At 34.8% G+C, this 27,374-nt stretch overlaps 1 protein-coding gene and 1 pseudogene across 1 annotated transcript; both read left to right on the forward strand.

Moving 5' to 3' along the window:
- Positions 1–3,465: 3,465 nt before the first annotated feature.
- LOC115988580 lies at positions 3,466–19,413 on the forward strand (annotated as a pseudogene).
- Positions 19,414–24,048: 4,635 nt separating this feature from the next.
- Positions 24,049–25,197, forward strand: LOC115990960. Its single transcript, XM_031114725.1, has one exon. It carries the CDS (start codon positions 24,049–24,051, stop codon positions 25,195–25,197), a length of 1,149 nt encoding a protein of 382 aa, XP_030970585.1.
- The last annotated feature ends 2,177 nt before the right edge of the window (positions 25,198–27,374 follow it).

Consider the following 27,374-nt stretch of genomic DNA (forward strand, 5'->3'; position numbering starts at 1 on the left):
AAGCCTTTAAGGCTTGAGGAAATACCAACTCGCCTACATGAGCGGTGATGCCCATTAATAAGTTGTTGCATGGCAAAAAAAACAATTAAATAAATAAAAGAGGTGCCACCAACACCATGTTCTAAGTATCACACACAAATGACATTTTACCTCTGGGTGCAAAGCGCACCATTGTGAATACCACACTTTACTCTTGAATATCATCATAAAGATAAGCATATGAATATTGTTGAATGATAGTCAAATTTTTGTTGCACCCACGTAACTCAAGGAAGGATAGAAACAGAATGGAGATTATGCATCTTATCATGCGACCAAGTTACTCCAAAATTAAACAAAAAGGTATACAATGGTAACGTCTTATTAAAGATAAGGGGGAAATGCCTTTTAACTCCACTTGAATTTTGATGTAGTGAACCTTATGCCTCCTAAACTTTATTTTAACCAATTTAATACTTGAAATTTACATGTGTGTCAAATAGTGCCGGCTTAAGGCCTAGGCAACTTAGGCCTAGGCCTAAGGCCCCACAACAAATAAAAAATTTCCTTACTAAAAAAAGGCCCCATCTTCCTTAGTAAAAAGTCCAAAATTTTATAAAAATATAACATTTTTTAAATAATTGGTACTTTTTTTTAAGAGTGATGCTAAAGATACCACAAATTTTACTATAGATTTAATTGACATATCACCAATCACATAAAAAAGTAATTCAAACACAAATAAATTAAGTTGTTGAAATTCATCAATTACAGTCATAATCACATTTATTGTGAACATTTTGTAGTATTTTTAGTATTTTTCTTTTTCATTTCTATCAAGGCTTTTAAAATAGGAGACCAATAAAAATTTAACTCAATTGAAACCCTAAGATGTTTCAAATAAAATGCTGCAAATGTGATAAATCATCAATGATGACTAATCTCCTACTAAAACACACACCAAATAATATCTATCTATCTCTTTCTCTTAAAAAAAATATATAAAATTAAAATTTAGATTACAACTGTACTTAACTATGCATAATCATATATCCAAATTAAAGTAAGTTCCTTTTGATTTGACTATAATATTCAATATTTTATATGAAATTAACCTTAGTTTAACTAGTATTATTCATCAATTTCTATATTTACATCAAATTAGTCTTAATTTAATTAGTATTATATAATTTTATTTAATTAATGTTTACATATAAAAATGCCCTATATAAAATTTTTGCCTTAGACCCCAAATTTTGTTGGCCCGGCCCTGGTGTCAAATAGCTACTTATGTTAGACTATCGTTTAATAAACTAACGTTTTAGTTAGGTGGACAAAACAAAAAATTACCAAAGCCAATTGTTGCAACCGATTCAGTTTGGATAAAGAACTAACGGAGAGAGGATTGAACCAAAGGCACAATTCGTTGTCTCACAAAAGTAGCTATTTGGCACACCTGTAAAGTTCATGTGTGTCAAATAATACTTAAACTTTATTTTAACCAATTTAATACTTGAACTTTACATGTGTGTCAAATAGCTACTTATGTTAGACTATCGTTTAATAAACTAATGTATTAGTCAGGTGGACAAAACAAAAAATTACCAAAGCCAATTATTGCAACCGATTCAGTTTGGCAAAAGAACTGACAGAGGATTGAACCAAAGACACAATTCGTTGTCTCACAAAAGTAGCCATTTGGCACACCTGTACACTTCAGGTACTAAATTGTCTATATTGACTAAAATAAAAGTTAAGACGTGAGGCATTTTTCCTAACATATTACAACTACAACTCAAGCCTTCGTCTCAAAATTTGGAGTAAATCATAGATCCACAACAAAATAGTTAGTGTTAACCATGAGTTTTTTTCCTGTTATTATATTCTATACAAAGACATATTTTCTATTATTTCCTGAATTGATATATCTTTTTATTACTTCTATTAATATTATTTTTGGTGTTCTCTATCTCTTTTCTTTTTTTTTCTTTTTTTTTCTTGTTCATTAAATCAACTCACTCTTTGTCAATGGTTTACTAATCTCTCTCTTTTGAAGCATTAAGATTCAACCTTAAAAAAGGGTAAAAACTAAGCATCTACAACTGGATTTCTTATAAGGGTCATATTAACGAATGTTCTTAGAGCAATTGTTAATAAACAATATTAGGAGAACTTTAACACCATTTTTATGAGAAATATAAAAAAACTGTCTGAAAAATTAATTGTTTTATCATTTTCCCCTAAAAATATTTCTAAAAATAGTTCCTAAACAAATGTCCTTAGGGCACTCATTAACTTTTCCCTTCTTATAATTGACACATATTGTGATGGATTGTGAATCTGGGTTTTATAAATTTGACACTAGAATTAGTTGATGACATGACTTTTTTTTTTGTAACACATTATAAATAGTAAATATAATAGTTCTAAGAGGTTTGTAACTCAAATAACATTTTTATTTTGTATTCTAAAGGAGACATTTAGGTTCAAATACCTCTTCCTTAAATATAAATCATTTATCTCATTTTTTGAGTTTTGCTTTATGCTCCAACTCATGGTATAGCATGTGTTTCATTATTATTATTATTATTATTTTTTAATTTTGGGCATTTAATTATGAGTAAATTGCAAATTACACTCTTAAAGTTTAGAGGTATTTAGATTTTACACCTTGAAGTTTCAGAATTTGAATTTTACAGCTTAATGTTTTAGAATTTGGATTTTACCTTCTAAAGTTTTTGGGTATTTGGATTTTATACTCCCAAATTTTAAAATTTCATGGTGTAAAATCTAAATATCCTAAAAACTTTAAGGAATAAAATTCCAACACTCCTTAAATTTATGAGGTAAAACCCAAATTTTGAAATGCTAAGGTGTAAAATCTAAACACCCATTTAATTATTTATAAGGAAAGTAGAAAGAATATGTGGCAAATTGTGATGAGTAGGGTATAAAGTGACACCCAAAAAGTAGAACATATGATCTATATTCTTCCTCCCCAACTATGAACTAAAAAACCAAAATAAAAGATGCACACATAATGGTGTGGGGGAAGAAAAACGAAAAATGATTCCACGAACAAAATAATAATAATAATTTATTTTGGAAGAAAAAAACTAACAAAATTTAATTAAAAACCATTCCATAACACAAAGATTCGACATTATTAGACTAAGTGAGTGTTTGGGTTCAGCGTTTTTCTCTAGTGTCTACGTTTCTAGCATTTCACACCTTTCTCTTTTTCTTTTTTCTTTTTTTTTTTTCACGTGTTTCAGCTTTAGGGGATAAAGTACATTGTTCACGTATTGTTCATGCACATATTCACACACTGTTCACATAATCTACAACCATTTTATAAAAAAAAAAAATAGAAATAGGTCCCTAATAATATTTACATATTTAAAAATTATTTTTGTACGGTATTTTTAATTTTCAATAAAATATGTTATCCAAACGGACCTAAGCACGTAAGATGATGAACAAGGAAGAAAACTCAGCGGCATGGCGGAGCGTCATATGTGATATGTTCAAGTTGTAAAGTCCAAAAAAAAAAAACGAGCATACGGTGACAATTTTCAAGAATGTCGGAGTTCCCAATGATTCCCATGCTGTCGTCTTTTCCAACTGTTGTTTCTCTTCGACTGTGCCGTCCGAATATGCTCTCAAAACTAACAATGCCACACTTTCTCTCTATTTCCTCTTCTTCTTCTTCTTCTTCTTCACTTCAACATGAGGTCTCTCAACCCAGCTGCACCAGGCCAACAAGAACAGGTCACAACCCATTCATATTCTTTCTAACTTTTTTTTTTTTTTCCATTGCTATGTGATTTTATGCTTTGTTTATCTTTTCCTAAGTAATATTCATCATGGATTCATGGTTCATATTTGGAACCCAATATTACTGCTTTTGAAACCAAACTTTGCTTTGTTTTCGTTGTAGCTCTTAAAAGCAGGACAAGTACTTCAAAAAAGTGCTTAACTCTATAGAGAACTTTTTTTTTTGTTGTGTGGAGAAATTACATGATAAATAAAAGCTCACATCTTATATACCATGTTTCAAATCAAGTCCCATTTTTCTTTTTTAAATAATTTATCAATTAAAGTCCAAAATTTAAGAAATTGTTTCAATTTGAAACCTCTATTGATTTGTCCATCTCTGTTATTCATTTCTGTTATTGAGGATGATAAGGGAATAGAGAAAAGCAGGACATCATTGATTAAACTCTACGTTTCATCTAAGGCTTGTTCATTAATCAATTTGATGTTGAATAGTGGAGATAGAGAGAGAGATTCGCTTAGAGTGAGAAAGTGATTTCTAGCAAATTGAAGCTAGTGAATGTGGTAAAAGAAAAGGTTTTAACAACCGTTTCCCCCCGTCTTCTCTGCTTTGTTACTGCTCACAATAACGAAAGTGAATAATGAAGATGGATAGGGGCTTCAAATTGAAATTGTTTCATAAGTTTGGGACATTAATTGATAACATTAAAAACTTGGAACCTAATATGAAATATGGTATAAACTCATTAGAACTTGCTATTGTTAACTTTGATGTTAGTCTGATACAATTTATGACTGCTTTATAGTATTTTAATTAAGTTCTAGAAATAGCAATGGAAGAGGTTACCAATAAATAAGGCAAAGTGTAGTTTTTAAAAGAACAACCAAAAGAAAACATACAAAATATTCTGATACAGGCTTTGTACCCCAAAAACTCCATCTAGGAAGCGTTCCTTGTTTAAAGTTGCATCAATAATATTTGCATAGATTTGGAAAAGTTGATCACCACTTGTTTTGGCAGGCTAATGAGGCCTGTTAATAACTTAACATGTTAGGGAACAAAAAAAGAAAAAAGAAAAGAAATTGGTTACTAGTGGTGTTATTTTTGCACAATAATGTGAGCAATTGTCTGGAATGCCGTTGGGAACCCCATACAAAACAGCATCTGTGTGGAATCCTATTTTGGAGAGGATGGAGAAGAAACTTTCTAGTTGGAAGCGTCTTTATTTATCGAAGGGGGGGAGACTTACCCTGGTGAAGAGTACTCTTTCTTGCCTTCCTACGTACTATCTATCTTTATTTGTCATCCCTGTAGCTGTGGCTGATAGATTGGAGCGAATTCAGAGAAATTTTTTATGGGGAACTTCAGAGGAGTGTTTCAAATATTTTTTGGTGGCTTGGGAGAAGGTGTGTTTTCCGATAGAGACAGGTGGTTTGGGGATCAGGAAGTTAGTGTTTTTTAATAAAGCCTTATTAGGGAAATGGTTATGGAGGTTTGGTCGAGAAGAAACTCGTCTTTGGAGAAGGGTTATTGCATATAAATATGGAAAGGGTCAAGGGGGGTGGACTACTAAATTATGTAGAAGGGCACACGGATGTGGTTTGTGGTGTGGTATTCATGATGGTTGGGAGAGTTTCTCCAACCATGTGGCCTTAGTGGTGGGTGATGGCACTCGTATTCTTTTCTGGCATGATAAATGGGTTGGAGATAACTCACTAAAAAGGCTCTATCCTTAGTTGTATGTGTGTTCTAATGACAAAGAAGCTTACATCTCGGATGTTTAATGCTATCAGGAGGATCGTAATGTTAGAACTTGGAATTTGAGATTTCATAGGGATTTTCATGAAAGGGAATTAGAGGATGCCTACTCTTTCCTTGAGTGCATTCAACCTCGGATCCCTAGAGGTGGTGGGAGTGACACTTCCCATTGGTGTCTCAAAGGGAATGGCAAGTTTGATACCAAGTCCTATTATAATACCATTAGGGGTGCAGCTGTATCCATTTTTCCGTGGAAGGGTGTTTGGAAAGCTAAGATCCCTAAGAGGGTGGCTTTTTTTGTGTGGACAGCAGTTCATGGGCAGATCCTTACATTGGATAAGTTTATGCTTAGGGGACGCATTTTGGTGAATTGGTGTTATATGTGTCATCAGAATGAGGAAACTGTGGATCATCTTCTCCTCCACTGTCCTATAGCTCACTCTTTATGGGTTTATATGTTTCAGATCTTTGGGACTCAATTGGTCATGCCAAGCTCTGTGGAAAGCTTGGTGTATTGTTGGAGCTTTTGGCTGGGAAAATTTAATTCAAACATTTGGAATATGGTTCCTGATTGTTTGATGTGGATTGTTTGGACGGAAAGAAATCGGCACTCTTTTGAGGATACCGAGAAATCCTTGGTTCAATTACAAGCTCTATGCCAAAAGATTTTATTTGATTGGTCTAGGTGTTGGGGCTTCTCGGATTGTTCCACTATCTTGGAGTTTATTTTGTCTCTTAGTATTGCTCTTTAAGTTTATTCTTGATGTTTGTTGCTGTTTGTTTGTTTGTTGCATTTCTTTGTGTTCACCATCATGAACACCTTGTACATGCTTTCTTCTATTTTTCAGTTTGATTAATAAAATTCTTATTACTTATCAAAAAAAAAATTCAAGAGGACTCTTTTCCCAAGGTCTCATTGCTTACTGTGAAAACTCACTTGATGTCTGAAAATAGACTTGTTAAGGGTATCAATATCTAGTTCCAATGTTTTGCAAACCAAAGTTTCATCTGATGACAAAATTATGCTAATTATTTCTCAATTTATCTGTACCTTGCTCAACAGCATACTTCCTGTTAATAACTTCTCCCCATAATTTCTTTGTTACAGGGAAACTGCTTCATATATTCTCTATTAGCACCCCCCCCCCCCCTCCTTTTTTCCCTTGAAACAAAAAAGAAAGTACTTGTTCTGCTGCCAAAATAAGGGAAGTTCTTTTGCAATGCTCAAATTTCACCTCCTTACTTTGTAAGAACAAGGTGGAGGGTAAGGTCGCGTGTCCAAAACCCACCAGGTGTGTGTACTTACCAATCAAAAAGGGGGGGAAAGAACCATAATATCTTCACTTTCCTTGTTATTCAATTGCCAATCCCCCTATTCCTCTTAATTGTATTCATGAAGAATAGAAACAAACAATGCAATCCATACATTTCTGTTGTTACTGTAAGAAAAAAGTGGTTTATTTGTCTGTGACACAAGAATAATAATTACTATAAGTAACAATGGTTAGATATGAACACTTACCTCTAGGCTTTGATAAAAGCCTTTAGATCCACTCACATTCAACGGAAGGATGTCAAACCACAAAGTCTTTCCACTAGTTCCAACAATGAACATGAGCCTTACGGACTTTGAAAGAATTGTCAGTACATAGGAAACACGGAATATGAGTGCTTACTATGGTCATAGACCAAATCCCTAGAACGGAGGGAGAGTACCATGGAGAGAGAGGGGACTAGCCTAATTTCTGGCCAATTCTACTCTACTCCCCTATACTCCCCCTCCCTCCAAACTGGCCATAGGGTTTCCTCACTTTGGGTGGTTGGCTATGAGGGAGGCCACACTATCTCAACACTTTTTCTTTATAGAAAAATGTACTTAAATGGCCTCTTGCACTAAACGCTAGAGCTATGGTTTTTCTGATACTGGCTGCCCACCTATTAAGCCCAAGCACATGATCCAATGCCAACCACCTATAAAGCCCAAGCACATGATCCAATGCCAACAAATCCAAAGCCTAATAGCTTTTTCATTTTTAATAGGAGGTTGCTATTATAAACCTCATCTTCCCCTGATTAAAATTTTTAAGAATATTGGTGTTCAAATGCACCATGACTTACATTATATGTGCTTCTTCTCTCCTTTGGTACTTTGGAATGCAAATAATCCTTTGATTTCTGCCATCATCATTTTGCATGATTCATATGTTTACTTTTATCCTTTCCTTCTTGTGTTGGTGCCCATATTGTCAGTCCCATCTCCATCCTCCTTGTCCCTACTTTCATTGCATTTGCGTTAAAGTTTGGAAGTAAGTAATAGCAGTGCATTAATTAAGTGTAAAGTTTGGAAGAATGATGATGTCAGTTGGAATGGTTGATACCTTGCTTTTCCCTATTTACAACTTTAACTTCTTGTTTCTCCTCTTTTGGGATACAGAGGGAAGGCTGTGATAGCTTCATGCCATTTCCTCTTTGGACGTAGTTAAGCCTCAAATTTTTGTCACCTCCTATCTTAATTGCAAATATTAGCAACCACTTTAACAAGAAAAAGAATATTCTGACTATTGGTTAATTTGTTGGCTGCATGTTTCTCATCACATTCAATAGAATCATAAGTGATAGTACTAGTGACTTATTTTATGTTATTTTCCCCTTCAGTTAGTCTATTTTTCTTTTGATTTTCAGAAACCATACAGCCATACCCGAGAGAGCCCGTACTTCAATGGTCTGTTAAAAGGCAATGATCTGGCTCCTATCTTTGACTTTCCACTTCATGGAAGAATTGGCAGTAAGAACCTTTCTCAGTCCACGTCAGATATTGGTGACAGAAAACTCCATTCAAATATGTCTGAAAAGGTCATGGGCTCACCCTCACTATTAGAAGATTCAGCCTCACATAATAATATTCTCGAACCTTTTGATTTTGACTTTCAATGAATTTTTGATAGCCAGAACATTTCTCGATCCACATCTGATATTGGTGACATGAGAAGCACGAAAATTGTTTCAAAAATATCTGAAGAAGTCATGGAATCACCACTGGAAGATTCGATCTCAGATATTATTTTCGAACCTTTTGATGAACAGCCTTCATCTGGGAGATGGTCCAAGATTGTCCTGTCAAAATCATTTGCATTCTCAAGTAGTAAATCGGACTTGAACTTCGACCTGAGTTCTCAAAATGATGCAGTGTATGGCCCTAGTCTTACAACCTTTGAAGAAAATGATAAATATAATACTTCACATTATCTGGCAAGGCCGGCATTTGAAATATCATACAGCATGGAAAAAAGGAAACAATACCTATCAAATATTCCACTTCCTCAGTCTGCAGCAACATTTTATAATGGGATCTCACCAGAAATGGAAATTGTTGAATCATGTAAAAGCATTAATAGGCTAAATAATTATTTGAGAGACATAAAGGATGATGTCAAAGCTGGTGTCCCGGGAAAATTCTTGCATGCTGTGATAGGGCAAGATATCTCCGGTAAGCCCTCTTGTCAACTATTATATCCCCTTGTTATGGCATCTTATGATGCTTAACCCCCTTATTTTCTATTTTAAAAAATTGTGTTTTTATAAAACTGAAATTTTACTTTTTGATTCAATTTTGAGTGTGTGAGACTATTCTTCAGCATAGGGTTTGCGATCATGCAATACTGTATGTGTCAAGTTATACAAATTGAAACTTCAGAATTTTAATGATACTTGCTAGGACATTTCATAAAGTTCAGGCCCAATATTTGGTTACCTTCTTGAAGTAGCATCTGGCCAACAGATAAGTGCAATTAAATCAATCATATGGTTTGGATAATCAGATCTTGTTGATATGCCTATTACCTAGCATTACACAAATTTGGTTGAAATTTTAAATTCTACTCTAGTATAATTTTTATTTCTCCTCACTTCTAAAGCAATATTCTGCCCTTTGCAAATTTTGTAAAACTGTATAACTTCTTAAAGTTCACAATCAAGAAGGGCTGAGATATACTCAAGACTTCAATTACAGTTCAAACCTTTGGGACTGCCAGACAATTTGACTGCCACTGACTTGTGTGATAAATTTCTTTGGACCAAATAATTTGGCCAGACAAATAGACTGCCACTAACCTTCTTGCCAATTTTGGATCAAATGTGATCTCTTCCTGCCTAAAGCAAAGGCTGAGTTCACAGGTTAAATCCCAGCTGAATGCATGAATTGTATTTACCTATCAAAAAACTGCCATTTAACAGCTCATTCCATATGTGCTCTGAATATTCTGATAACATTTATAAAATAGTATTACATGCTGCATATTGTGTTCTAATATTTTTGAGCTAACCTTTGTAACATCTGTATGGAATTCCATGATTGTCATTAATTTGATATACAAATAAATCTTCAGCTTTACACAAAACCAAGTAAATTCATTGGAGAATAATTATAAATTTTATTAAGCAATTTTACTACATAAATACACAACTATAGTATATAATGCATTTCTTTTGTATCTGAGATTAGTAACCAAGTATAATACTTTACTTAGATTTCTCTGCCACAAGGCAATTTAAGGTTCTTGATTCCATATATTGAAGTCAGACAAGTACAATCAATATGGATCCTATTACTTTATAAAGAAAAGATCACGAGAAGGAAGGAAACAGAAACGAAACATTAAGAATATATGTGATAAAGGTCCTTATGAATAGATTGTTCTAGTCATACATTCAGAATAGTTTGTCCAACTTAACATAATCTGGTTATATATAGATGTTGGATTAGTTGCTTCAACCATCATGTACGCCTTCTACTTGAACGAAACATACTAGAGCGACCAGTTGTGCACTTTGCCTGTCATCAACATGAAGAGGGCAGACCTAAGTTGTCATGCTGAAATCAAATGGTTGATTGCATCTTGTCTAATTGATCAATCATCCTTAATTTTTATAGATGAGGTGTGTTGTTTATATTGAATCCTTATTTATTATGGTATTGCAAGAGTAACTCATGCTACATGTTTAATTGTGGAATAATGAATATATATATATATTATATCTATCTTTTTCCTTTTTTTTTTTTACTATTATTGAATAAGATAAATCACATATTGTTATTCCATGGTAAATCAAACATATATATAGTAAAAATCAAGGTCATGTCCATATTGTTTTCAAATCTAGTCTGAGTTTTTGTTATTCTTGAACGTTGAAATATTGAGCAGATTGACCTGTCATATTATGACCTATTTGGGAGTCTTAAGCTGGTTCTACTAAATAGCCACAAGCTTCCGATTAAACAAGAGGTAATGTTTTATTAGAAAATTTTAGCTATACTTTTACTCTGAACCATGAGATATGATGGAATTTTTTGTGTATTCCTGAAACAGGCATTAAAGGAGGCAGTAGTTGAAATCTTCTGTTGCAGAAAGGTGTAGTTAGTTGCTTCAGTGTGGTTGACTTTCTACTTTAGCTTGATACTTCCAAACATCTTCAGAATGAGAATATGCCTTCATTGAATCTCTCTTTCTTTTGCAGGGTGAGTCTGTATATCCTTGGGTTGAGACTCATACTATAGGAGAGGTATGATAGTGTATTTAGAATGTGCTCTCTGCGTTTGGTCATTAATTATTTATTTGCAATTAGAAGTTATTCGTGTCACCAATGAGAGACCATGATTTTCAGGGATGGTCCTTTGTTGTTATAATTGTTCTACTCATTCTCATAAGCCAAATATAGTCAAATCTCATGATCTATGTGTTATCTCCTCAGCAGAATTGAAAACCTTATCCATTTTTGGGTATAACGGATGATAAGCACTGAAAAATATTGCATTGACTCCACCGTTCTAAATAACTTACTGATTTTTGCTTATACTCTGAGTTATTAAACAATTAACTGCCTCATTGTTGCTTATACTCGAGAGTTAATAATTTAATAGAGAGCACAACCATAGTAATAGTCACCACAATCAAAAGACAAATAAAACAGAAAAATTGATGCATGGGTTTTGGTAACAAAGTGGAAAGATTTTGAGGAAATCTTTAAAAGAAAAATCACTCTAGGAGTAACCAACCCCACAGGAAATTTCTACTATAGAAGAAATAGCTACAATTAGTCTGTACTCACTAAACATTTATGGATTAAACTCAACTTGTTACCTTAGCTAACAACTCATTTGCCTCCCACCGCAATGACTCCAAAACTCTGGGATTCTTCTTGAAATCTCCTCTACGAACAAACTCGTCCACACCAACCTAGAACTTTTGTGGTCTAAATAACTCTCTGGAGGGTTTCTACCAAACAGTTTGGGTTTAAAACTTTTGTGGTTTTGAATGGGAAAAAAGTACAATTGTTTCAACTTCAAAAGATCATATCTCACTTTTTTCAAATACAAATCGGGTCAAATTTGTTTCTGCTTTGAAGCCTGATATGTCTACTTTTCAATGAAACAAGTTTCACTTAAAAATCTTGTACAATTTAAAAGATATAGTAAAAGTAAAAGATCATCAACTCATTATCTTTGAGCATATCATAACCCTGTTGTCTTTAAGAAGCTACCACATCTATGAACCCTAACAAGCAGCATATATATATATACAAAACTTTTGGTGGGTTCCAATTAGTGGAATTACTAGCAAGTTGTAGCCTAACATAAAGCCTTCCTAGTGACTTGAGGTTAATAGGATGAATGGTTAAATATATTTTAAATACTTTTTTAACAACTTTGAACCATCCGACAGCACTTGAAAAAAAGGGAATTAGGGAAAGTGTTAGAACCATAGCAATTTGTTGTCTACATTCCTAAACTCTTTCTTAACTGTGTGTGTATATATATATATATAAATATATAAAAGGCCATGCCTGTTTCCAGATGAACCCTCAACTCTTAAGGCTTCATTTGGTGCATTTACAATTTCAAATTGAACTAAAAGCTTGTCTTGAAACATTTGCTTCATTTGGAAAACCAGTGGCCTTTCGTAATCCTCATTGTTAGCAATTCATTAAAAGAAAAGCATAGGGAGTTCAATTCTGAAAGTGAGAATATATTACTTCTATATAGGATAGAAAATTGGAGTAGATAACAGTGGAGCCACGCAAAGTAGTTCAAGGGGAAGAATTACAACTCTTTTTCTTTGTACTTATTTCCTAATTTAAATTTAAGGACAAGGTAAACGAGTTTGAGTGTGTAGATTTTATGTATTGGAAATCTTTTTGATGCTCTTCTCTTTCCAAAGGATTTCTTCCTTTGACATACAACTTCATTCAGACAAACTTTTGTATTGATACATACACATAATAAATCAGGAATATTGAACCAAGGACGTTTTACACATAAATGCAGATATGTATGGATGTATACATGCTTGTTATCATTCATATAGTAACATCTTTATACTTTATTAAAACCTAACCCTCTTGTTCTCACTATGACTCTATCTGGTGCCATTCCATTTATTTATATACAGAATTGTTCATGCTGTACACTTATTGCTGAGAGGATTGCTCTGGCTTCACCTGAGATTTTGGCTGGGCAAGGATTCAGCAGACTTTTGGTACTTGGTGTCATTTAGATTTGATGTTTGAAAATATTCTTTTGTTCTCAGTATTCTTTATACCATACTTGCTAAATATACACGCTTGATATATATTATTTCAGTTAGGTACTCCCGTAGCAAGTACCCATGTTTGGTCTTCCCTTTACTCTCCTTGTGACATAGACTTTTTTCTTATGCAGCACCTTATAAAACCCTACCCAGAGATTTTTATTGCACATAATTAACTCTCTCAGTTAATTGTAAATGTGTACTTTAAGCAGTATTTTCCCTTATCAATTCCTTTGATTTTATTTTTATTTTCTACTTACCCAGTTGGCTAACTAGAGAAATGGTAGCTTGGAGCTAACTATGTCTTCCATTGCCTTAGATTTGATAGTTTTCTGGTTTTCCTCTTTGCTTGTAGTTAGCTGGAATTTTCATAGAAACAGGAAACCTAACTAATCCGCGCTGTACCTCGAAAGATAAGTATATGGCCACACTATTGATCAATGGTGCTGGTCGCTTTGGATCCAATGATCTCTACCAGATATGTATGTTTATTGTGCTCTACTGATTTGTATAAACTATTCTGTTTTATTTTTTTTCCTTTCATCTTCTAGGGCTTATCTAAGATATGTAATGTATCGTATCATTTGCAGTGAAATACAAAATGCATGATGTGTCTGATCTCAAAATGGTCGACATTCTGCACAAGGATTTCAAAAATTGGAGAAGATTAGGTCTGGACTTGTGCTAACCCTTTATTTTTCTTCCCAATTGCAACTTGGTTATTTTTAAGTTATTTAATATAATATGGAGTTTTACATATTTAAAGGTGACCCTTAAGGTGACATCAAAGTATCAAACCTATTTACCAGTTACTAAGAAGATAAACTACAATCTAATTTAGGAAAAGTTAGAAGCGATGTGAGCTCTATCACTAAAACAGTTTGGTTTAAATGTGATGGAGATTTATTATGGCCAATAATATCAATCTTTTAATACATTAGCTTATAAGTAAATATTTAGATAGCACCAGCAAGAAAACCTTTACTTTTAGAATAAGTAATTAAGGTCTAAAATGAAGTATGTACTATAATTTTACCTATATAAGGTAAATAATATAAAATTATGAAGCTTTAAAATCAGGAGTATCAAGAAAATATTTGGGATTAAGTGTTACACCATTGGAGCTATATTTTTTTCTAAGATTAAGTGACCATAAGGGTTATAAAGCAGATAAAAAATTATGGTGTTCAACTTTATTTAAAAATCTGTTTATGTTCCTTTTAATATTATGGTGGATATTTGATGTAGAACAACCACACAATTTCAGTGGGAAAATTAAACAACAACAAAACAAAGGATAAACCATAAGAGTCAGCACCTAAGGATTGCTTGGAGTCAACACCAAGCAAAACTGGAGTCGACATCAGTGTAAAAGAAACATACATTTATTATAATTCTCAAAACTGTCTTACAATAATAAAAAAAAGTGCTTAGATAGCAAACAACAAAATGCATAAAGAAAACCTAATTATTAAATGCTCAAGCTTCCTTAATCTTCAAGCCCAATTACTAGCAGGCTCTATCCATAAGGCCACAGGTTGGACTGTCTTCTGTTTGCTCTTCCGCCCATACGTGCGTATAATTGGAGACTTGTCCTCGTGTCCACACCAATATTATTCTAGGAAGCACGAATACTCCATTGATTAGAGGACCCTCAAGGAGAACTATACTCAAACAAATACATTGTACCAACACTGCCAATGTTGTTCCTTCACACCCGAGATTCTAACTTATAGAGTCAGTGCTAAATAATTAAATTCTCTGATTCCTATCAGATGTCAATCTTTTGGGATAAGTAAATTATTATTTTTAAATTTGGTTGAGGATTTATATATTTATCGAGCCACTCCACTTGATAGCTTAGACTTTTAGGTTGAATGATTTAACATGGTGTCTTGTTTGATTGTTTGTTTGTTTTTGGACTCTACTTGCCGAGCCCGTTTGTCTCTATTTTAATTATTATTATTATTATTTTTTTCATTTGAGCCTAGATGTTAGAGGTGGTGTTAAGATAAAAATTTATACATCTTAAGATATGTCTTACTATCATCAACATATAAAAAGTAATATAGTTGGTCCACATTAGCTTTGAATTCCAAAATGTAGTCACATCTTTTAATATGTATAATTTGTTGTCAATTGCATGCCTGATTTTTGTGTTTCTTCATGCATGTATCTTGATATTCTCAATTGTTTGTGTGTTTTTGCGTGTTCAATTCAACCCCAAAAATATTTACAAATGCAGATTTGTCATACAAATACTTTTCTTCACTTTTACTTGTAATGTACTTCACCTTGGCTCTTGATTATAACTGGTTACATATATGATGTATTTTCATGAAATCTTATCCATCAAAGATATATGGGGTATTCTGCTCTTCAATTGCATTTGATTGATGTGGAAATGGTTATTTCAGGAAAGCCAGATGCTGCTGGGTCAAGATTTATGGCTTTACATGTTGGAATGAGTTCTATTGGAATTTCAATTGCACAACTTCTTGCTCATGAAGATGCTTCATCTCAAGGAATCAAAAATTTCCAGAGTGAGTAGTTGATTACATGTTCAGTAGACGTATCATTAAAAAAGCAATCAATCAAACTGTGATAAAATCACTGTTATTAATGCCAGTGAACTAGAGCTCAAATGGCACTTCCTCCTCCCATAATAATGGGATGAAGGCCAAAATCATGGGTTTAAGACCTACTGGGTATGAGTGTAACTTGCCAATAAAAAAATCACCATTTTTATATTTGTCTCAGTTTTTCTGCATGGTAACTGTTAACTAGAAAAGCCTTTCTTTTGTTTTTTGTTTTTATAATTCAATAGTTGGGGGTGGGGGGATTTAAACCCTGAATGTCTCTGTTGGAAACACTAGGAGGTGCCTACTAGTTGAGCTACAAAGCTCTTGGCGAAAAGTCTTTCTTTTGTTTCAAGAAACTTTTTTAAGTGCTTTACTGAGCTTTTCTTATTAACTTAGTGGGGTTTCCTCTATAGTTTTATTTGTATTCTATATACATTTTCATGTGTTTGCTGCTCATCAACCTAGCATTCTAAACTGAGAAAAATTAATGTGATCCTTGAAAATAATGTAAAAATTAATTTTCTGTATAGAATTCATAAAGATCACTCTATAATGACATTTAAAAAAAAAAAAAAAGCATTCATGTGCTCACACTAGCATGCTCTCTGCTTTTTTACTTTCTCCCTGCACATCTGCCTTCATCATGACCTATGAATAATCTCTGACATAGAGATGGTCCGTATTCATGAACTGCAAGCCTTCAATTGATTGTAGAAGTTTAGTCATGACTATAAATCACATCATATTTTACTGAGGTGTGCTAAAGGTTTTATTTATTTATTTTTCAATCATGTTATATGCATCTCCACTTCTGGCTGAATGAATATTTGGAATCTAGTTTTAGAAATAACATTTATGACCGATCTTTTCGTCCTCTAAATTATAGGGTTGGAGAAACTTCGGCTACTCATGATTTCTGGATATTATGATTCTCAGAAGAACTTCAAGGTTGGAGAAATTCTTGTTTTCTACTTTGTTTTTCTCTCTTATTGTTATGATTTCCGGAGTTTGGTTTAGTTTTAATATGGGCTTAAGTAATTCCTGCAGATTTTAGGCTTAGGATGCAGTTTTGAAAAACATATAGTGCAGTATATATTCAAGTTAGAGCCCACTTTCCTGCCACAAAAATGTAATTTTAGTGAACATATTTTGATACGGTGATAATCCAGGCCATGGTCTTGGGTCCCTCATTCTGCATACCTGCAACAACTACTTTTACAGTTTAACAGTCTAATGGTTTGTGTAGCTTCCACTAAATGATCATGAAAATACTAACATCATATGTAAATCTCTGGTGTAATTTAGAGAGAGATCCTGGGCTCTGCTGAATCTGCGGAGCTTATGAAGAACCTAATTTTCTTCTTCAACTCAAATGCCTCCCAACTTCCGCTCAAAGTTCTCCATAAACCAGGTAACTTATGTGGGAAGTTATACATCTCATGGAATAAAGTTAATTGTTCACATGTAATCAAGTAAATCTTGCTTTAGAATAACTGTGTATTAAAGTGACAAAATAGTATAATTTGTTGGGAAAAATTCTATATAACTGTGAATAAATTTTAGCAAGTATAGCGGAAGCACAACCACACAAGCACACAAAGATTTATGTGAAAACCCTTTCTTCTTGAAGGAAAAACCACGAGACAAACTCCGAATAATTTCACTATATTAAATTGAGATTACAACACTTAGAGATACAACTTGAGCAAAAAAAATACTCTATTTTTTTTTTCTTTCACTTACTGCTTTCTTTCTCACTATGTATCTCTCATAATTTTTTCTTACTCTCTATTTTTCTCTTCTCTTTTGCTTGCTCTCACTCGCACAGTTCTTCAAGACTGCACCAGTCCTCACACTCTGGGACTTCACTCTTTCACCCTTCTTCAAATGCCCGAATAGCCTTACTTTATATTTTTTCATCCTTTTCTTCTTTTCTTCCTTCAACATGTCTCACAAATTTAACATCACATCTTCATTTATGTGGCTTGGCTTGACTTTTGTACATCTCTTCATAAATGTTGTTGGACTTTTGTACATAATTATAGAGAAAAAGATGAACTCAATTCTTCTCTTTCGGTAAAGCTACTTTAGCAAACCCATTTCACTTTGCTGGCTTCTCAGCACTTGTCCAACAAGCTCATTTAATGAGCTAAGCAAAAGAGTGGGCTGGACATGTAGGTGTCGGCAGACTCGGCTCCCAACATAATTGTACACTGAATTCATGTGGAAAATGGCTGCATGTATTAGTATTATAAAGACATAAGCCAGATGGAATGCATTAAGAAGGCAGAAGCCAGGGGGAAAGTTTTAAACACACACCTATACTAGATCACTGGCCAAATTTAGATTGACTAGGCAGTAGGTACCCCCATGTACGGACCATTGTAAGCCAAATTCTAACGTAGTAGGAGGAAACGCCATTATGTGCAAGCAAGCATAAAATCCCTTTTTCAACTGTAATTTTACTTTTGTCTTAAGGAAGCTGCTTCACACAACTTAGTTTCATCTCTTGATTCTAACCATGATCTTGGTTTCACCAACCCCAGAGCAGTGAACTATTTCCAGGAGGTGTCCATAAAGTCTACTTTTCTACTATAGTACCTCTATGGCTCCTCCTCTAAAGACCAAGTACACGAATGTCATTAATACCTAAACAGGATTCAACTCAAACGACCATATGCAAGCACAAGGGCCTTGGACTAGCTTGGCTTGTAACATAGCAGGGCAAAAGCGCCTATTGTAAGGCCTTAATATGAAAAGCCAGTATTAATATCACTAATAGCATTCTGAAAATCCACTTTCTCCCTATGATAAGCTTTCCACTTACACAGTCTAAGATTCTGTTTATACACAGCTTATGTATCCCAATTACCGTGACGTGATAAACTGTTTCTTATAAACTGAAACTAATTTATACTTTTTAAATTCTCAGCTCTAAATCCTAAATAATGATTTTGAAATGACATGAGGCACGTTGAGATTAGATAGGATTATTATCCTCAAATAAGACTCAGTGGGGTAATCATCGCAAAGTAAAGGAATGACGGAGTTTTAGGTTTGTACTAGTCTTATCCCCAAATGACACTATAATGAACAACATGTTCAAGCTGATTTAAGTTTATATCCTGGTTTGGGCATGCCTGAAAATTCTCAGCTAGAGCGTGTTTCTTGCCCTATCAATTGTTAGTATTTCTTATTCCCTTTTTAATAAAGAGCAATATGAAGTCCTTGATTTTGGGGATTAACATGACAATCCAAAAGGCAATCTACCTAAATGACATGCTGGGTTTTGTAGCATAATAATATTAATATCCATTGTAATATTTTGCACACCCAATTCCTCAATGCCAAAAATTGGTGAGACAGCTTACAAATACAAAGTCTCACGCAGTTGCCAATGACACTTTGCATTTTCAAATAAAACATTGTCATATGCTGCTTGTTCAGGTCTTCGAGATGACATGAAAGTATTTGAGGTTGACAAGGTTACATCAAGGAAGACTATTGAATGCCTTTTAGAAGAGTTTGGTGTGATATCAAAAAGCTAGCTTGGGCCGTGGACCAAACACAATTTATGTTCTTAGACATTTTGTTTATTTAATACTTTATCTATTTTAACAGATGGTGAAGCAGATAACATATGTAAATTAGTTCAGTTGTTTAAAGCCCAAATGTGGGCAATGGGTTTTAATGAGATTGAATTATGAGGATTATTAAATTCATTTGGTTAAAATTTGTGTGTTTTAGAAAGAAAAAAAAAATTAAAAACCTGTGTTTGTGAAACTAGTCTGAAAGTTCTATTTTTTATCTCAAAAAGAAAAAGAAAAAAAGAAACTAGTCTGAAAGTTGTGGTACTTAAAAAACGTAAGTTCAATTCATGATTTTAGAAGCCAAAATCTTGGATTTAACTTATTTTTCAAAGAAATTGTGATTTCAACTCACGCTTTTTGTGTTGTCATTGCAATGGTGACTTGGAGAGAGAGATGTCACATTTGACTTCACAATATTTGCACTAGAATTCATAGATTAACAAAAACTTGATCAAGAACAATAAGTTGATTTTTATTTATTTATTTGTTGTTATAGTAAGTTTATTTATTTGTTAATAATTTCACTCTGATGGGTCTTGGGATTTTTGGTTGCATTTGAAAATTTGTAATTACGGTTGTGAATGGTGAAGAATGATTTGTATATCGAAGCCTCATAATTTAAAACAGAGGAAGGTGATGATTCACATTCCATTTCCATATCATCATTGGCGACCCAACCCAAACCCATCATCAGCAAAATGTGATCCTCTTTTTATTTCACTTGAAACAAAAGTCTATTTCATGCTTATTTCTTGTATTTAATAGTGTATCTGATGCCTACCATTTGATATTTTAAATTATGTGATACTAGATTCACCTTTAAATTGGTAATATGTATGCATAAAGGTGCATATAGATGCATAAAAGGGGCATACAGATGCTCTATCCATGTGTATGCATACTAAAAACATGCATATGCACCAACCACCAAGGTGCATACACATACTCTATCCATGTGGATGCATATTGAAAACTTGCATATGCCCCTTCATTTGAGATCGTATAAATGAAATCTTAATTGAGCTATTCTAAAATCACAACCTTTACCACATCATTTTCCATAATTATCCTACATGATAGACTGTAATTAGTTGTCTGTCACTTTCAAATTAACCCACAACTTTTTCTCTACTACTTACAGTTGGCCACATATGATAGTTGTGACAAATGATGTGGAAAATGGTGTGGTCCTAGAATATTTGATCTTAACTCTCTATAAACCCTAAGATCTTCCTGCTTAATTGAATGATACTTTGCATGATGTGAGTGTATGCATATGAATGGAGTTTCCTTTTCTAGAGTAACTTAGAGCAAGACAATTTTTTAAGACAATCCCTTTTAAATCTTGTGCATGTTTAGCTTATGGAATTAACTTAGTGGGATCACTGATTGAATATGGCCTAGGAACATTAATGGAGAATGATCTAAATGATCAGGTGGTGTACTTGGGTGTCTAACACCTTACTCTACTTTGGACCAAATAGCATATATTTTAGCTACCTCAATATGGAGCATTTGCATTGGGGGTGTAAAACCCCCCAAGTTGCTAAAATAGCCACTAACCATCTAAAAAAGAGCTACTTTCGGAGATGTATACCTAAATTTTTTTACAACATGTGAATAGTAAGTTCTAAATATAAGAACTTACTATTCATGAGTTTGTAAACTAAAATAATATATTTTATCCATTTCTCTCTCTCTCTCTCTCACTCATTTTATATTTATATTATTATTTGATGGGATGGTTTATATTATTTTAATGAGTTGTATATAAAAATAGAAACTAAGATGTTGAGTGAGTTGTAAAATGAGATTGTAAAAATGCTAAAATAGTGTTTGAGGATATAAAATATTTTTTTTTTTTGTTTTTTTTTTTTTTGGTATCCTCGGATGTTAATGGTTTAGAGTAAATAGAATATTCTTGAACCTATGGCTAGGAACTTAAGACGGACCTACACCTGGCTACTCCTAAAAAGACTATTCATGCAACATGTTGACATTTAAGAGTTATTATTTGGGATGCTCATTGCTCACCACGAGTTCAACGACATAATTTTATCATATGACTCATTATTAATTACTATTTCGATTAAAACTCAAGCATAAAAATTTAAAGACATTTAAAAGGAGTTTCTTTATTTATTTCATAATCTATTATAATGTTTAGTTTTAATAAAACTTTTTTTTTTTTTTTTGAGAATCAGTTTTAATAAAACTTAAAGTTACAACCGATGTGTAATTTGTAGTGCTTATTAAAGTAATCTTTGTTCGTCTACTTTATTATTTCAGAATTATCTTTTACTATCTATTTTACTAGTCGTTAACCCGTGCAATGCATGGGATAGTTAAACAAAATTTATACACATTCACTTTTATTGGTACAATCATTTGAAAATAATTCTAACTAATTCCTAAATGTAAGAGACACATTGACTTACTATTTAAAGTAGCCTTCTGAAGAATTTACACATATTGTGCAACTGAGCCTTAATTTCTCATCAACAATAAAAACATGGAAATTCAAAACATGGAAAGAAAATAAAAATTACAACAATTAATTCTATTATCTTTCATGCTATACTTTGTAATTGTACGAAATTAAGTCAACTCAATCTAAGTAGTTGTAATAAAATTGGCTTCTACTATTCTCTATTCTATAGAGATATGAACATATTGGATTTCTCAAACAATTACCGGTATTGCAATAAAATGATTTATTATTGAAAATAAGAAACAAAGAAAATCTGTTTATAATTTAAGAAACACAATATACTAAAATTAAAGAGATAAAATTTTCGGAGGACAAAATATTATAGATAATTTTAGAAACAGATTATACACTTAAAAGGGTTAGTAATTTATAGCACTTACCCCCCACTATTAGTATACAGACACCAAGTGCGGTCATTATAACCCTTTGAAAGAACCTTCCCCAATTGGACCTTATCAAAAAAAAAAAAAAAAACACCCAATTAACAAAATTGATCCAAAAGGGTCTAAAAAGCACACAAAATCAATTCAAAAAACAAAAATATGAGACAAAGTAATTACTTTCCACTGCCAATGAAATCTTCTTTTGTATTGTTGTTCCAAACTGCAACACTTATCTCTCTAAGGCCTTCAATTAACGAAAACACAAACTTCTCTTGGAATACTGGAGTATTATAACCATCTATACACACAAAAAAAAAAAAAAACAAAATCAGCATAGCTCACTATAGCTCTATAGAAGTCTCAAAAATATAAAGAGAAATTAAAGGGGTTGAATTTGATATTTACGTTTGGAGAGAGAGAGTTTGCAGAAACTGTGGCTTTATATTTCTTAACTTGAGAGAGGGGTAAGGTTGCTAGGGTTTTGAGGTGTTATAATGTTTTTATTTTTATTTTTATTTTTTAAATAATGTACTGACGTGGAAAATTGTGGTGCCAGCAGAGGCTTCGGTTTTATATATATATATATATATATATATATATAGATTAGCCAATTGTTTTGTACCAAATACACAAATAAAGCAACTAAAATCCAAAATGCCCTCTTCAATGTTTCTTATGGAAGGAAGCCTCCGGCTTTAAAAAAAAATGATAAAACAAGTACTCCTTTGTGTTTAGAGTAATGTATATTTCACATGCTCATTTACACTGATCTACCAGTCAGCACCTTTGCACAAAAATGTGTGTGTGTTTGTGTATGGTTTGTTTTTGTCAGAACCATGCAGTTTATAAACAACTCAAGTTTGGCTTGACAAAAAGTTTGTTTATGTTGGTTTGTTTAGAAAATAAACCAAGTTTAAGTCTTAAGTTTAGGTTTGATTATTACAAGTCAAGCTCAAACATAATAATGTATTTATAAACAAGGTTGTGAACATAAAAACTTGATTTAAGTATATATAATATTATATTTGTATATATATACTTATCTAAAAATATATTTATATAGACATGAAATTAGATTGTATAAGTTTTTCAATAAATTCATATGATATTTGATGGGAATGACGAGATTACGTCTCCTAGACGAAGCCAACACTCATGACGAAGTTGTCTTGAATGACGAAGAAACCAGTCACCACTAACGAGGATAGGGAAATTATTCAATATAGTCAATCGATGACTTGGGCAGTTACAAAACCAGCCATGCAGACCGTTGGGAGCCTATTAAAAGCCTCATTATTAGGCAGGAGGCGTTACTAAGAAAGGCATTAACGACCACAACGGCTAGCAACCAAAGCCACATATATAAAACCCTCACATTATCAACAGAAGATACAGACATTTTTCACTAAGAAACACCCCTTATTATCTTGCTAATCCGTTTCATTTCACAAAGTGCTTTCCTATTCTGACTTTGGCATCGGAGACGTTGTGACAGGCACCACACCGGTGACCATCTTTGAGGATACATTCACGCAGGCTAGAGGTTGGTTCCATCTGCCCATTTCGACTACGAACTCACGCTTCATCAGTTTGGTGCCGTCTGTGGGGACGACATTTTCAGATTCATATTTGAAAACGTAGTTTCCATCAACTTCTACATTCAGATGGAACCCAATCCAGATTCCGCAGCCTTGGCTCAGCAAGTTCAAGCTCTTGCAGCCACCATTGAAGAACTCACCCAACAAAATCAGGAAATGAAGCTACGGCTTCAACAAGTTCAACAGGCTCAATAGGAGGAGAATCGATCCAAGGATAATGTGGAAGGAGAAGGAGATAGCCATAGGAGAAGCATTCATCAAAGACCAATTACTCCGGATGAACAAAATTCTAACGTCCTTCGAGAGATGAGGAAGGAGATGGACGAACTGAGGAACGCCATCAAGGATAAGACAGACCGAAGCGTAGACAGAATGGTAAGGGCCACGGATTCACCCTTCACCGCGGTGGTATTTGAATGCCCCGTGCCGTCAAAGTTTTATTTACCTCAGCTTGAGCCGTTCGATGGACTCAGAAACCCTCAGGATCACCTTAATACCTTCAAGACGACGCTAGGTCTTCAACAGCCACCCGACGAGATATTGTGTCGTTCCTTTCCCACCACTCTCAAAGGAGCTGCAAGGGAATGGTTCACAAAGTTACCGACATCGTCCGTTGACAACTTTGAGCAATTGAGCAATGCTTTCTTATGTCACTTCATAGGGGGGTACCGTCCAAAGAGGCCGGTGGACCATTTACTCACCATTAGACAGGGAGAGAAGGAAACCCTGAGGTCGTACGTGAAACGCTTTACTCAGGAGACTTTAGAGGTGGACGAAGCTAATGACAAGGTGCAGTTGACGACCTTCAAAGCAAGACTGAGATCCAGAGATCTCGTGGCTTCACTTACGAAGAACCCACCAAAGGCGATGGCAGAGATGCTCCTAAAAGCACAGAAGTACATGAATGCTAAAGACGCTTTAGCAGCCATAAAGGATGCAAGGAAGCTAGGAGACAAGGGAAAGAAGGAAGACAAGCGTAGGGGTCAAAAGAGGGAGCGCCCAGATCGTCGGAACTATGATGGGAACAAAAGAAAGGATGACAAAGGTCCTCAAACGGTAAAATTTGCTCCTCTAGTTATGCCTGTTGACAAAATTTTAATGCAGATTAAGGATGAGCACTATCTCAAATGGCCGAGACCATTACACTCATCCCCTAACGTCCGTGATAAGAACAAGTACTGCCGATTCCACAAGGATCACGGCCACAACACGGAAGATTGTAGGGACCTAAATGAGCAAATAGGGGAGTTGATACGGAAAGGGAAATTACAGAAATATGTGAAGAATGAGGAATATAATAAGTTCAGGGACGGCAATAAGAGCCAGCATGAGTCCTCTTCCAGGAGTGACGACTGCCCGTCCCAACCTCTACAGGATGTGATCGGGGAGATAAAGACGATTACAGGAGAGCCCTTCTCAAGAGGATCATTTAAATCCCTCAAGAAAGCATACTAGAGGCTGGTGAATAGCGTCCACACGATACCTCCGTTCAAGCAGCAACAAACGGACCGAGACATGTCTTTCAGTGAAGCAGATGCCAGGGGAGTGAAGCAGCACTACAATGACCCTTTGGTTATAATGCTGAATATAAAGGGATTCAATACCAAAAGGATCCTCGTGGACAACGGTAGCTCCACAGACATCATTTACCTCCCTGCTTTCCAGCAGCTGAAGCTAGATCCAAGGAGACTGCGCTCATTTGACTCTTCCCTCGTCAGCTTCAGTGGAGACAAGGTGTATCCCAGGGGTATAGTGACGTTGATAGTAATAGTGGGGACCTACCCGATGCAGTTGGCACGTCAGTTAGACTTCCTAGTGGTAGATTGCCCCTCATCTTACAATGTCATTATTGGGAGGCCCACGCTCAACAAATGGAAAGCAGCCACGTCCACCTACTGTTTGAAGGTGAAATTCTCAACAAATAACGGTGTCGACGAAGTAAAAGTAGATCAAGTCTTAGCCAGAGAGTGTTATCAGGTTGTCCTGACTGCAAAGGAGAACCATAAATGGATGATTGAAGAGAAGGAAGAAGGAAAAATGGAAGCTCTAGAAATAGTAGAATTGGCTGAAGGAGAAGTAAACAAGACGACGAAGATAGGGATGCCGTTAAGCCCTGAAATAAGAACAAGGCTCATCCAATTTCTCAAAGAAAATCTAGATGTCTTCACATGGAGCCATGAGGACATGCCGGGCATAGCTCCAAAAGTCATCCAGCACAAGTTGAATATGAACCCGGAAAGGAAACTCGTCCAGCAAAGACGAAGAGCCTTCGCCTCAGAACGAAACCAGGCAGTCGCCGATAAAGTTACCAAGTTGTTAACGGTAGGGTTCATCCGGGAAGTGTACTATCCTGAATGGCTCACAAACATCGTCCTAGTGAAGAAAGCAAATGGAAAATGGAGGATGTGCGTAGACTTCACAGACCTGAATAAAGCATGCCCGAAGGACAGTTTCCCCCTACCAAGAATAGACCAGCTAGTGGACTCTACAGCCAGACATAAGTTACTGACGTTCATGGACGCCTTCTTAGGATATAACTAGATAAGGATGGCTAAAGAAGATCAGAAGAAGACTGCTTTCATCACGAGTCAAGGACTCTGCTGTTACAAGATAATGCCTTTTGGATTAAAGAATGCCGGAGTTACGTATCAGAGGCTGGTGAACAAAATGTTCAGCCAACAGATTGGTAGGAACATGGAAGTATACGTGGATGATATGCTCATTAAGAGTAAGGAAGAGCTCACACATCTGGATGACTTGAAGGAGACGTTTGCCACCCTCAAAAAAATACCAGATGAGGTTGAATCCTAGTAAGTGTGTTTTTGGTGTAGCTTCAGGGAAATTCTTGGGACTCATGGTGTCCCAAAGAGGAATAGAAGTAAACCCGGAGAAAGTGCAAGCCATAATCAACATGGCATCGCCCAAAACCGTCAAGGAAGTCCAGAAGCTTACAGGAAGGATTGCAGCTTTAAACAGGTTCGTCTCTAGAGCTACGGACAAGTGTCTACCCTTTTTCAAGACCTTGAAACAGGCTTTCACCTGAACCGATGAATGTGAAGCAGCGTTCCAAGAACTCAAACGTTACCTGAGTAGTCCACCCCTCTTAAGCCTATCCAAGTAAGGGGAAGACCTATATTTGTACCTGGCAGTGTCAGTTTCAGCAGTGAGTGCAGTCTTGATTAGAGAAGAAGGCAAGAAACAGCTCCCAGTTTACTACGTCAGCCAAGCTTTCCAAGGGGCTGAGTCCAAGTATTCACGGATTGAAAAGATCGCGTTTGCATTAATAGTAGCCTCACGCAAGCTAAGACAATACTTTCAGGAGAATCCCATCTTGGTGATGACAGACCAACCAATCAAGAAATTCATGAACAAACCTGAGGCAGAAGAATGGTCTAGTGGGCAATTGAACTCAGTCAATTTGACATTGAGTACCATCCCAGAACAGCAATCAAGGCACAAGCTTTGGCAGACTTCATTGCAGAGTTCACATTTTCGGACGAGGACAGTCTCACCGACGAAGTCGAGCGATGGACGATACAGACTGATAGTTCGTCAGCCTAAAGGAGGGGGGAATAGGGGTCGTCATAACCACCCTTGACAGAGAGATACTCAAGTATGGAGTCCAACTGAAA

The sequence above is a fragment of the Quercus lobata genome, chromosome 5, assembly GCF_001633185.2.
Source record: "Quercus lobata isolate SW786 chromosome 5, ValleyOak3.0 Primary Assembly, whole genome shotgun sequence".
NCBI lineage: Eukaryota > Viridiplantae > Streptophyta > Magnoliopsida > Fagales > Fagaceae > Quercus > Quercus lobata.